Below are 13295 nucleotides of genomic sequence, written 5' to 3'. Positions count from 1 at the left end.
ATATAGTACCAACTAAAATAGGTTAAGAAATTGACAAACTGTTCTTATCTAAATTATGAGAAAATAGCAGTGATGGAAATAACCAGAGGAAATAGAAGAACAGGAATTCTCACTTTCTGTAAATATCCATATACACACATGCAGAAAGACACACACATGCAGAAAGACACACACATGCACACACAAAGAGTGAAACACACAAGACCTTGTGATTCATGCTGAAGACACAGAAGGTTCCCAATATTGCCGTAGCTTTAATCACCAATAGAAGAGGTTGCAATAGTTTTAAGCAGCATCTTCAGTTTCTGCATGGGCCAAAGTATCATTGCGTATACACATACACACACACACAATTATCTAAAAATCCATGAGTCAGAAATAACAGGCACTCATAATAACAGAGTAGGTATATAATTATCAATAAGATACAATATCATAGTCTCATAATATACAATTTACCAATTGGTTTCATGCCAGAAAATTGAGAAAACAACCTCAACAATCATCAGAAATGACTGGAAGGAATAGTATGATATGGGTTCTTTGCACTGAAGACCTGAAAATATCACATCTGGTTAACAGGTTCTATGGCTATCATTAAAAAGAAAACAGCAAAAATTTGTGGAAGAGATCAGCCAGGTCAAAATGCAAGGAGTAAAACTACTTAGTTTATTCGAGCTATGCTCTTTGGATTGAAATCAAAAGGGGTCACTATGGTATAGAAAATATTTGTATGTTGAGTTGTGTTGAGGCTGGAGAGTGAGAAGGGTGGAGTAGAAGTGCTGGGGAATAGGGATGGGGGATAGTGGGATAGAGTTCATTTTAAAGTCATGTGTTGTCATGTTCAAGCATATATATGCATTTGTATATATCAAAGTTGGTTGCGGTAAATCTTACATTAATTCCTCAGATTGTGGTAAGGAGAAGAAACATTGATGGAGACAACCCCAATGTTTATATTCATAGTGTGGTCAGCCAGTATGCTAGAACATATCTGCACTCATGAGAGTAGGAGCAAAATATCTCACTTTTACAGTTTAGGTAGATGTCCATGTAATGAAAGTTCTTTAGTGGGATTCTTTTCTCAGCCAAGCAGAGTCTGTATTTCCCACTGCTGTTAAAGGTTTGCCCTTATCCAAAACACTCTACTTGATGTTATAATGCACAGCATTTTCCTTCAATGTCCATATATGATATTACAGATTTGTGATATTTCACTAGTCTTGGCTATTAAATGAAGACTTGTGGTTGTTGAATTCAATCCTGAAAGGGCATTCTGTTGTGCTCACATATTTCCGCAGACTTAAAAATAAGTACTAGGGTTGATCTCATGGATTAAACACTTCAAGGTGATGCTCCACTATGGCTGCAATTCAAGGACTGAAACAAGTAAAAAAAATAATAATATCTATATCTACATGTCTGTGAGTGTGTATGTGTGCTTCAGTGATAAAATGAACAACTTAACATCACCCCAAAAGGAGTAAAATCTCGTCTGAGCTGCAAAAATATATTTCAGGGGTATCAACTATATCAACCCCCCACTCAAAATCTATGGCTTTGTAGTACCAATGTTAGAAACTGTGTTTGCTGTTAAATTATGAGTTTTGAGAAAGACAGTGTAATACAGATTCTAGGTTATTACATAGGAAGTCATATATGAGCAGGCCTGCCTGAGTTTCAAGGAGTTTGGTTTGTAACCATGTGGTTTTGAGTTCTATGTCACTGTGGCCAAGGGCTTTCTACCACAGCATTAGACCTTGTAGATAGAATTAGTAGATGGAAACTAAGAGTGTGTGTGTGTGTGTGCGTGTGTGTTTGTGTGTGTGTATAGAGGCATCAAAATGCTGGACTAGGTCATGAATACTAAAGAGAGGATTATAGCTCAACTAATTAGGAAGAGAGTTAGCCTAGAAGAGATGCAGTTCAGTTTTGTGCCAAGAAGAAGCACTACTGATGGTAAGGCAACTTCAGAAGAAGCATTTAGCCAAGCTTCTGTACTTAGCTTTTGTAGATCTGGAGAAAACCTTTGACAGAGTCCCCCATTTTCTCATCTGGTGGTCAATGTGGAAGCTAGGGATAGATGAGTGTTTGGTGAAAGCAGAACAAGCCATGTACAAAGATTTTATCAGTAAGGTGAAGTTCAGCGCTGAGTATAGCAAAGAATTCAGGGTACAAGTAAGAGTTCACCAAAGATTAGTTCTCAGCCTCTTCTTGTTCATCATAGTCCTCCAGACTATAACAAAGGAATTTAAGACTGGCTGTCCGTGGGAGTTCCTCTACACTGTTGAGCTTGTTCTTATAGCTGAATCAATACCTGAACGAGGGAGGAAATTTCAGGTGTGGAAGCAAGGTCGCGAATTTAAGGGTTTTAGAGTTAATTTAGCAAAGACCAAAGTCCTAATAAACAGGAAAACAGACAAATCTCAAATCCCTTCAAGGAGATAGCCCTGTTCGATATGCATGAAGGAAAGATGTTGCAGAAACTCCACATGGTGTATCCCGTGTAAGCTATGGACATATAAGAGGAAAGTTAACAGAGAAAGTAGTCTTTGTATGTGGTAGATGTGCTAGTACAATAAACACTAAGAATGTACAGGGAATAAACTTCCTCAAATGCCAGTTTAAATGCTTAGAAGTTAAACTCAGTTCTGTGTTCTTAGTTAGAATCCTGCTTGTGGTCATTTTACTCTATAAAGGTTGTCTCAATATCTAATAAAAAAAAAATCAATACTATTTATATATATAATTTCAACTGTTAAGGTGCATGAGATATAATTCATTTAGGGTTTCTTAAGTATTATTACATTGGAATCTGGTGCAGCTCTCTGGCTTGCCAGCTCTGATCAAACTGTCCAACCCATGCTACCATGAAAAACAAACATTAAAGGATGATGATGATGATCATGATTCCAAAGAGTATTTGAAGTATATAGACCAACAAGTATTTTGAATATAGTTCAACTAATATAATCTAAACTACTATAAAATATACGAAGGCGCAGGAGTGGCTGTGTGGTAAGTAGCTTGCTTATCAACCACATGGTTCCGGGTTCAGTCCCACTGTGTGGCACCTTGGGCAAGTGTCTTCTACTATAGCCTCGGGCCGACCAAAGCCTTGTGAGTGGATTTGGTAGATGAAAACTGAAAGAAGCCCGTTGTATATATATATATATATATATATATGTCTGTGTGTGTGTATGTTTGTGTGTCTGTGTTTGTCCCCCCAACATCGTTTGACAACCGATGTTGGTGTGTTTACGTCCCAGTAACTTAGCAGTTCGGCAAAAGAGACCGATAGAATAAGTACTAGGCTTACAAAAAATAAGTCCTGGGGTCGATTTGCTCGACTAAAGCCGGTGCTCCAGCATGGCCACAGTAAAATGACTGAAACAAGTAAAAGAGTAAAAGAGAACCTAATTAGTTATTTTGTTCTAAAACCAAAATGAAAGGTAATAATACAATTTGATGTTCTTGAAACAAATAACAGTTACTTACTTTAAAATATCTTGTCGTGTGAAAAATGTCAGTTCCTAGAAGATGAGGTAAACAAGCATTAAACGAAAATTCAACAATTCATATTAAACATTGTTTTTGAAAGCAAATTTATCAGTTACACATATGCAGAATTCAAAATTGAAGTCACTAGAATAATTAAAATAAGAAGCATTTTCAAGAATTAATAAATATAAATCTTTGTTATCAGAATATAATTTTGTTTCTTTGGGTTTTTTTGTTGTTGTAATGAACACGTTATTCTTTTAAAAGATACATGCATACACACATTAATGTTTATACTTTATAAGTATACATTAAAAAAGCAAAAAAAAAAAAACACTTGTGGTGTTTATTAACTTGAGGATAAATGGTGACAGTGACCTCATAGTTTTGCAGGTGATCAGCCTTTTTTCAGCAAAGGAAATATAATTTAACTTTTCATGCTGTTGAAAAATGATGTCAAACGTTACTAAGATTTTCTTTACTTGAAGAATTTTGTAGAACTATTCGTTTTCCAGACATTAGTTGATACTCTCTTCATCATTTCAATAAAATAACTATAATGATAATTCTTTTATGGAATGGTGAAACTCAAAGCAGGTAAAGCTGCAAACAAAAGTGTGTAATTATTGGGTCAAAAAACCTTTTGGATAGTAAAAGTTGAAGGTTGCTTTGAGTTTCACTGTTCCATAAAAGAATTATTTCATATTCTCAACATTTCTAAATTTTTATGACATCAACTGTAAAGATATGTAGAATTGACTAAAAAACATAAATTTGAGCGAGATCGTTGCCAGTGCCGCTGGACTGGCTCCTGTGCAGGTGGCATGTAAAATACACCATTTTGAGCGTGGCCATTGCCGGTACTGCCTGACTGGCCTTTGTGCCAGTGGCACATAAAAGCACCCACTACACTCTCGGAGTGGTTGGCGTTAGGAAGGGCATCCAGCTGTAGAAACACTGTCAAATCAGATTGGAGACTGGTGCAGCCATCTGGTTCGCCAGTCCTCAGTCAAATCGTCCAACCCATGCTAGCATGGAAGGCGGACATTAAACGATGATGAACTAGCAATTAGGTTACTCTGCTATATACATCCATCAAATTTATTAAGAGAGCAATAGAGTAAAGATCCCCTTTGGTCATGAATGGACATGGGATGCACCTAGAAAGTTCCCCTCTGAGACACAAGTCTGGGCAAGGTTGTTTATACATACCAAGGGAAAGACAAAGGCCGATACAGCTTGGCACCAGTGATGTCACAACTCATTTCTACAGCTGAATGAACTGGAGCAACATGAAATAAAGTGTCTTGCTCTAGAACACAACACACAGCCCAGTCTGGGAATCAAACTCACAACCTCATGATTGTGAGTAAGCCTGATTCTCTAACTACTGAGCCACACACCTTCACAAGAGAGTATATATTTGGCATTTAATATCCTCTAGTATCTTCTCTAATGTTTGTGTCTAGATTATTTCAATATTCCGTCAACTACAATGCAAATGATAACTTACAAATTTTACATATTTTGTAATGTTCCAGAACTGATTCAACCCTGTCAAATTCTCAACAATGAAAAATGTATTTCTCAATTCTAAAACATGGGAATATAATCAATTTCCATTAACAATTGTTTTGGAACAAGCCATATTGGATCATAAGCTTTAAACTAAAGATAAAAAAAAAACAATTACAAAAATGGGAGACTGAAATTAAATGAGATTAATGAACATACAGAGAAGTGCTCTATCATTTCTGCCTACTATAATAATTTTTCTTAATTTTGGCACTAGGTCAGTCATTTTGAATGGAGAGGAAAAGTAGATGCTCAACTAGTACTTATTTTATTGCCCTTCAAAAGGATGAAAGGCAAAGTTGACCTCAGTGGAATTTTGAACGCAAGCTGTTAGATCAGGTTATGAAAGTTACAGAGAGGGTCATAGCCCAACTAATTAGGGAGCGAATCAATTTAGATGAGATGCAGTTTGGGTTCGTGCCAGGTAAAAGCACTACTGATGCCTTATTTCTAGTGAGACAGTTGCAAGAGAAATACCTAGCCAAGGATAAACCTCTGTACCTGGCTTTCGTTGACATGGAGAAAGCCTTTGACAGGGTCCCCCGATCCCTTATCTGGTGGTCAATGAGGAAACTTGGGATAGAAGAATGGCTAGTGAGAGCTGTGCGAGCCATGTACAGAGATGCGGCCAGTAAGGTGAGGGTTGGAAATGAGTACAGCAATGAATTCCGGGTAGAGGTAGGGGTCCACCAAGGTTCCGTCCTCAGCCCCCTATTATTTACCATAGTCCTCCAGGCAATCACAGAGGAGTTCAAGACAGGTTGCCCCTGGGAGCTCCTCTATGCTGATGACCTTGCCCTAATTGCGGAGTCACTATCAGAACTAGAGGAGAAGTTTCAGGTGTGGAAGCAAGGTCTAGAATTGAAGGGCCTTAGAGTCAACCTAGCTAAAACCAAAATCCTAATAAGTAGGAAGGTAGATAAAACACAAACCCCTTCAGGTAGATGGCCCTGCTCAGTATGTAGAAAAGGAGTAGGTAGTAACTCTATAAGATGTACCCGGTGCAAGCTATGGACACATAAGAGGTGCAGCAACATCAAAGGCAGGTTAACTAGCAAGTTAGTTTTTGTTTGTGGCAGATGTTCAGGTGCAATAAAGACTGCAAACAAACAGGAAACAACTTCTATCTCATTCCAGGGTGAAAAACTAGAGGTAGTCGATAGCTTCCGCTATCTGGGCGACCAAGTTAGTAGTGGGGGTGGGTGCGCTGAAAGTGTAGCTGCTAGAATAAGAATAGCCTGGGCAAAGTTTAGAGAGCTCTTACCCCTGCTGGCGACAAAGGGACTCTCACTCAGAGTAAAAGGCAGACTGTATGACGCATGCGTACGAACAACCATGCTACATGGCAGTGAAACATGGGCTGTAACTGCTGAGGACATACGTAAGCTCGCAAGGAATGAAGCCAGTATGCTCCGTTGGATGTGTAATGTCAATGTGAATACCCGTCAGAGTGTAAGTATCTTGAGAGAAAAGCTGAACATTAGAAGCATCAGTTGTGGCGTGCAAGAGAGACGATTGCGCTGGTATGGACATGTGGTGAGAATGGAGGAGGATAGCTGCGTGAAAAAGTGCCACACCCTAACAGTTGAGGGAACCCGTGGAAGAGGTAGGCCCAGGAAGACCTGGGCTGAGGTGGTGAGGCAAGACCTTCGTACATTGGGCCTCACCGAGGCGATGACTACGGACCGAGACCTTTGGAAATGGGCTGTGCGTGAGAAGACCCGGCAAGCCAAGTAAGATCGTTGCCAGTGCCCCTGGACTGGTTCTTGTGCGGGTGGCACATGAGATGCACCATTTTGAGCGTGGCCGTTGCCAGTACCGCCTGACTGGCTCCTGTAGGATTTTCGAGCGAGATCGTTGCCAGTGCCCCTGGACTGGCTTGTGCGGGTGGCACATAAAAGACACCATTTCGAGCGTGGCCGTTTTCGTGCGGGTGACACGTAAAAGCACCCACTACACTCTCTGAGTGGTTGGCGTTAGGAAGGGCATCCAGCTGTAGAAACTCTGCCAAATCAGACTGGAGCCTGGTGTTGCCATCCGGTTTCACCAGTCCTCAGTCAAATCGTCCAACCCATGCTAGCATGGAAAGCGGACGTTAAACGATGATGATGATGATGATGAGAACATCAAGAGCTGAAAGAAATATTGCAAAGAAATTTTCTGACACTCTAATGATTCTGCCAGCTCAAACACCTAATAATATATTTCATTTCAAGTAATTCCTCAACAATTTCTTGGGATATTTCAAAAGACTAGCTTATTGGTATTGACAATTTTCTTCAATTCTAATCTTCTGAAATGGACTAAATATCTTACATAATCTCACGAAGAGGAAATTACTGCAAATGCTGATTAGTCATGGGTTTTTTTCTTGGTTTTCTTTGCAGAAGACATTTCTTCACTGTAACAATATCTCATCTTAGTTTAATCATATAATACATTTTAATATTTTGCTTAGGCATTGCAAAACTGATAACCTGGTACAGAACTCAATATTCTTCAGAATGAAGCATTAGTCGAGTACAGAGTGATAAGAAAATGAGATGACAAAGGAATGAATGATTATCTTACGAGCTTCATTAACTTACAACTGTTTCGGAAATAAGATGCAATGGGCTCATAGTTGATTGCATGAGGCTCCAATGAAGCTATAAGGTATTACTCAAGCACTCAACAATGAGTCCACTGCATCTTATAGCAGAAACAGCTGTTAGCTAATGAAGTTCATAAGATAATCTTTTATAGCTTTGTCATCTCATTTTCTTTTAGTAATATAATACTTTATTGAAAATATCTACTTACATAGTTTAGTAAATGTTATTTGTCTGAAACACTAATAATTTTTTTTTTTTTTTGCTGTACCTATATCTTGTAAAAGTTATAATCAATGTTTCTACAGATTTCTGGGAATTTTATTGGTGGTATTTCTGTGTGTGCAACATGCACAGTAAGAATTAAAGATAAGTTTTCAGTTTTTCAAGATACTTAAGAAGCTCTTAGTAGTTTGAGTTACCAAAAATCAAAATCTGTTCATTTGTTTACAAAGGAAATACAGAGCAATTTAGTCAAAACACAGTATTCTGAAATTACCTGAATACGTTTTTAATACAGTTAAAACATGTTGCATCATGTAATCAGATATGAAAAAAAAAAAAGGAAGGGTGGTTATTGCTTTAAATAGATTTAATCATATGAGTAAATAGATATATGCACCCATATCTGTATGTATTGGTTTCACTATGATGTTAAGTTTGCGATGGTCTTTTGACAGCTTGGGAAGAGGATTGGCCAAAGTTCTGTAATAGCTGTCCTTCAAAGTTCCTTGTCTCATAAGGATATATTTTAATATTCCTGTGTTTCATACAATGGAAATGTGTCTTTTCTTTGAACATCAACAAAGCTTTGAAGTAATTGTTTTTCTTTTTCTTTTTTAGATTGTATAAGTTTATTGTTCATGTAGTAAGCTATAAAATTCTCATATTCTCTTGATTTCCTGTAATTCAGACTAATTCATGGACCTAGCAGACAAAATGGAGAAGGCATTGTCCCTGATGATGGCGGAGGAGATGAGCTGGAACAGCCACTCTGACTCATGGGGCTTGCACTTGCAGAGAGCTATTTCTGCTCTGATGGCAGTGAGCAGGGATATAGTTGGGGGTAGGGGTGAGAATGCTAGAGGGCTGCACTGCCACAGGCTCAACCATAAATCTGTTAAAGAGTGACTGATACTTTGACAGTTTACTTTCTCAGCCTGATGAGTAGCAAAGCCTGGGTTAGTAGCTGAACACACCAAGTTGCTGCTGAAGAAGGAGTCACAGCATGTGGCATTCTAGATGAGGGACCAACTGTCACAAAATGGGGAAATTCTCATACTATCAGGCCATTTACCATCTCCTTGGTCTAGTCCTGCTGACTCGAGCTTGGCAGGGACACCTGTAGTATCTAGGTAATGCTTTATGATTTCGTTAAAGACAGTATGGTGTGGAAGGTGACCAGTACTATGATAGCGTGACAATGGGTGAAGGCTGGAAGAATTCACAGTGGATCCACAGTGGCATCTGTGAGGCTCACAGATCTGGAGGCCAAGCCTCAGAGAAATGCCAATGCACAGACAGTTGCTATCAAGTGGAGTGTCAGTCACAAGTGATGGCACTGCACTAAGCCATGCTTCACCGTGAGGCTTGGAGTCTGAGTGGAAACATGCCAGATGGTGTTGGTCAAGTCAGTGCTCTAACTTCTTGGAGGTCATACTACATTGGATGATGTCCCGTTTCTTTTGAGAGGACCGAATATCCACAGAGAGGAAGGGGATATGGACGCCAGCAAGGCACAGGCTGAACTGGCTCCATGGTGCATAGGCCAGCTCATGCTCCATAATCACAGTAGGTTCAGTTATGTTGTGGAGAACCCTGTTGATAAGGATATGGCAAGAAGTCACCAATGAGAGAAAACTTGACAGGGACAGTGAGACTGGAGATCGAAGGCTGAAGCTGCTATATATGGTAGGTGTATGGTGGTCTGTTGCCATCCAGTGTTGTCAAACTGAATGTTGCATATCTCTTCAGTGACCTGTTAGATACAGGCATTGAGATCTGAGAGGATATGTGACTATAGCAAGGGGCACAGTGGAGGGTTTACAATAACTTTGGCATGGCAAAGCAGTTCCTTAACATTCAGTCTGTTAATCAGTCTTTCAAGCTGGTAAAGCTCAGGATAGTTGAACTGAGTATAAGGATGTCCTCTTTCAAGGTCACCTGTACCTGGTAAAGTAGTGAATATACATCTGAGACAGAGGCTGCAAAGCCCTCTACATCATAGTTGATGTTCATGACCTCCAATTTGGAAGAGTTTATTTCAAGGCCAATTCTTGTTGGAGTGAGAACCACTGATCAGAGATTGTGGCAGACACTTCTCTGCTGGCCCACCTTCATTACATCATCCAGGTATCAGATGTTGAAAGGAGCTGTGATGCTCCAAGCAATGCTGTCCACCCTCAAAATTAAAAGAACACTATGTTGAACACGATTCAAAGATGGTTTGAGGTGAGGAGCATGCTCTGGGCCCTCTACGACAGGTAAGCCAGTCGGTAGGCAGATGGAGCATGGCTGAGGCAGGCCTTGAGCAAGTGGTCACGATACAAACAGTTGAAAGCATTTTTCATGTCAAGCTTGACAATGAGGTGCTTGAAAGCACCTGATGTTAGGTCAGGACAATTATTCAAGTGGCATGAGTGACTCCCTCATACCTTCCCCCGTCCTCCTTCCTGAGAGTGATTAAGAGGGCTGAAAAGAAGAGGCCTCAAGGATAAGAGTCACCATGAATGAATCTGTTAATGAGAGTTGTAATTGTGCTCAGCAGGTGGTGCCTGGCTTTGGCAGTAAGTGGGGATAGCAAGTCTTTGAGGTGGCTGGGCCAGAGACCGTCAACACCTCTGCTGCTACTGGCAGGGAAAGACCTCAGAGCAGAGAGGATATCTTTCTTGGAGGCCACATAAGGTGCCTGAAAGTCAGGTGAGGGTATGGGTCTGAGGTCTGCAGGTGACTCAGGACATTTCAGTTGGGGGGACAGCCAGGACCTCTTCAGTAGGCTAGAGGATGGTGTCATCAGAGGTGACTACTCTGACAACAGCTGAGACATTGCCCTCGATAAGTTTGGTGTTTACCCAATTGTGTAAACACTTTGAGCCAGTGTTGGAGGTGGGGGCCTGCAGGTGCATGAATGAGCAGAGTGCAGCTTATTTGCACATATTAGGTATGGGCGCCTTCCAAAAGAACAAGATGTTGGCCCTGAATAAGGCCATTGTCGACAGGCTACCTCGATTGGTGACAGTGGGAGAGACCAAGAGCAAGCAGAGCAAAATAAAACGGCCAATCCCATTCGCTAGGTCAACCAGATTCTAGGGTTTTGTCAATTAAGGATGCAAGGGTATCAACCAGTAGCATCTAGGCTGTTTTCAGGACCTTAAGAGGGATCTAATGAAGCCTCCCAAGCCGGGTGATGTTGACCAGTGAGGGTTAGACATCAGGTAGGCATGCAGTCTGATCTGAGGATGTGGTGGATAGTCGCTGCCACATGGCTGAGGCAGCTGCTGCATCTCCACACTGTGTGCACATTCAAGCCCTGTCATGCCAGGCTGACTCAAGAGAGATGATTTAAACAGCCATATCCTGAACAGTTCATGCCTCTCTTCTACCTATTAGCGGTGGTGGCACATGTGCTGCAGGTAGCTTCCTGTAGGAATGGGGTGTGGAAAGCACCGTTCGACCAGGAGGATGTCGGCGCCCCCTGGGGTGGGGGCGAAAAATTGATTGACATCTCGAAAATGGGTGGGGGATGGAGTTGCAATACTGATGAGGCGATGACCCACTGGATTGGGGAAGCCGAGGATCCGAGCAGTACAGAAAACTGAGCAAAGGGGGAAAAAAAAGGAAAAAAGAGAAAGATGTGTGTAGGCGCAGGAGTGGCTGTGTGGTAAGTAGCTTGCTTACCAACCACTCCGGGTTCAGTCCCACTGCGTGGCACCTTGAGCGAGTGTCTTCTACTATAGCCTAGGGCCGACCAAAGCCTTGCAAGTGGATTTGGTAGACGGAAACTGAAAGAAGCCCGTCGTATGCATGTATATGTGTTTGTCCCCCCAACATCGCTTGATAAGCGATAGTGGTGTGTTTGCATCCCCGTAACTTAGCGGTTCGGCAAAATAGACCGATAGAATAAGTAGTAGGCTTACAAAGAATAAGTTCTGGGGTCGATTTGCTCGACTAAAGGCGGTGCTCCAGCATGGCCGCAGTCAAATGACTGAAACAAGTAAAAGAGTAAAAGAGTAAATAAACAAACATGCGATCACTGAAGGGAGAGAAACAACCCGAAATCCTCCTCACCTTCACTTTTTCTTTCTACCTTAGTCAATAGCAGCATACAATTCATTCACATATACATGTTTGTGTATGTGTATCTGTATATATGTATGCCCAGAAGATAAATATAAATATTTATGTTCACAAATACACATCCATAGGTATGTTTAAAAAAAAAATCGTTCCGTCAATTTGGCTTGAAGGTGGTGGTCCAAAGATACACACACAAGCATATAGACAACCATACTGGTTCGGTCGACTACCTGCATGTTATGGGACTGCTCGATTAGAACTGACCAACAAACTCAAAAACAGAATAGAAAAATTACAATGATGATTGTTAAACAAAATATACGACAGCGACCTCAGCAAACAATAAAAATATTAGCAGGAAAGGTTAATAATAAACCAACAGTATTTTATACGCAATTAAAAGAAGAATCACTTCCGTACATGATTTATTTTTATTTCTTTAGCTTAATATGACAAGCTGAAATTAATTTCCGGAATGTCTCATAGTCCTGACATTATTCACACCTTAATTTAGAGAAAATACTATCATAGATAATATCATAAACATGAAAACAGTCGCTGAAGTGTAAACTATATATAATATAATATGAACTCATCGAAATTAATATAAAAATATCTTATTTGACACATGAAATTGTGGCTTAAAACGATTTTAAGTTGAATCATTTCCGTAAATTATGTCACTGTGTACGCAGCTGACTTATATTAAAGATTTGAGAATTAGTTCGATGTATTTATACATATAAATTTATACCTGATAAGCTTCTAGATCATCATGATTCAGAGCGGTTTGTTTGTTACCCATATTTGTTGTGATTTAAGAATTAGAATGAGGCCCGTTCGGAAAAGAAACAATAACAAAACTAGGATTATGAAGTTGCTGTCAATGGCAACATGTCCGTCGGACGAGAGAGAACGAGAATTAGTTCGTTAGCAGACAATTACTTACCCGCTCTCTCTCTCTCTCTCTCTCTCTCTCTCTCTGTTTCTCTCTCTCTCTCTCTGTTTTTTCTCCCTTTTTCTCTCTTACTCTCTTTGTTTTTTTCTTCTTTGTTGCTCTCCCTTTTACTAATTCTCTCTTTGTTTCTACCTTACTCCATTTTTTTGGGGTGTGTGTATCTCATGTGTGTATATGCACGCACGCACATATGTATGAATTTTCTTTAAGTTTTAATTAAGTTCTTAAAGAGAGTCCGTCCAAGCTAGTTGCTAACAAAGTGGCAAGGCCCGGTGTTTGTAAATATGTAGAGTTGGTGTGTGGGTTGAACTGTCGATGCATATACCCAAGTGTGTGCATCTATTCACCTTTAAATCTAAAATTTTTGGAAAGTC

General features: G+C 40.2%; 1 protein-coding gene across 2 annotated transcripts in view; it reads right to left on the bottom strand.

Moving 5' to 3' along the window:
* LOC106871644 (calcium and integrin-binding protein 1) overlaps positions 1 to 12908 on the bottom strand; it is a 28996-nt gene extending 16088 nt beyond the window's left edge. Inside the window, exons 1-2 of one of the 2 annotated variants that reach the window (XM_089366617.1) lie at positions 12718 to 12908; positions 3499 to 3533 (exon numbers count right to left, since the gene is read on the bottom strand). In XM_089366617.1, coding sequence (XP_089222743.1) covers positions 3499 to 3533; positions 12718 to 12768 — 86 coding nt within the window. In that variant the 5' untranslated portion in view covers positions 12769 to 12908. Of the gene's footprint in view, positions 1 to 897; positions 1022 to 3498; positions 3534 to 12717 lie in introns of those variants that run through there. The other variant, XM_089366618.1, reaches the window with a different exon arrangement.
* Positions 12909 to 13295: the final 387 nt, after the last annotated feature.

Source organism: Octopus bimaculoides, chromosome 19, assembly GCF_046866305.1.
Source record: "Octopus bimaculoides isolate indiv1 chromosome 19, ASM4686630v1, whole genome shotgun sequence".
NCBI classification, from domain to species: Eukaryota; Metazoa; Mollusca; class Cephalopoda; order Octopoda; family Octopodidae; genus Octopus; species Octopus bimaculoides.
This window is presented reverse-complemented; position numbering and strand designations above follow the sequence as displayed.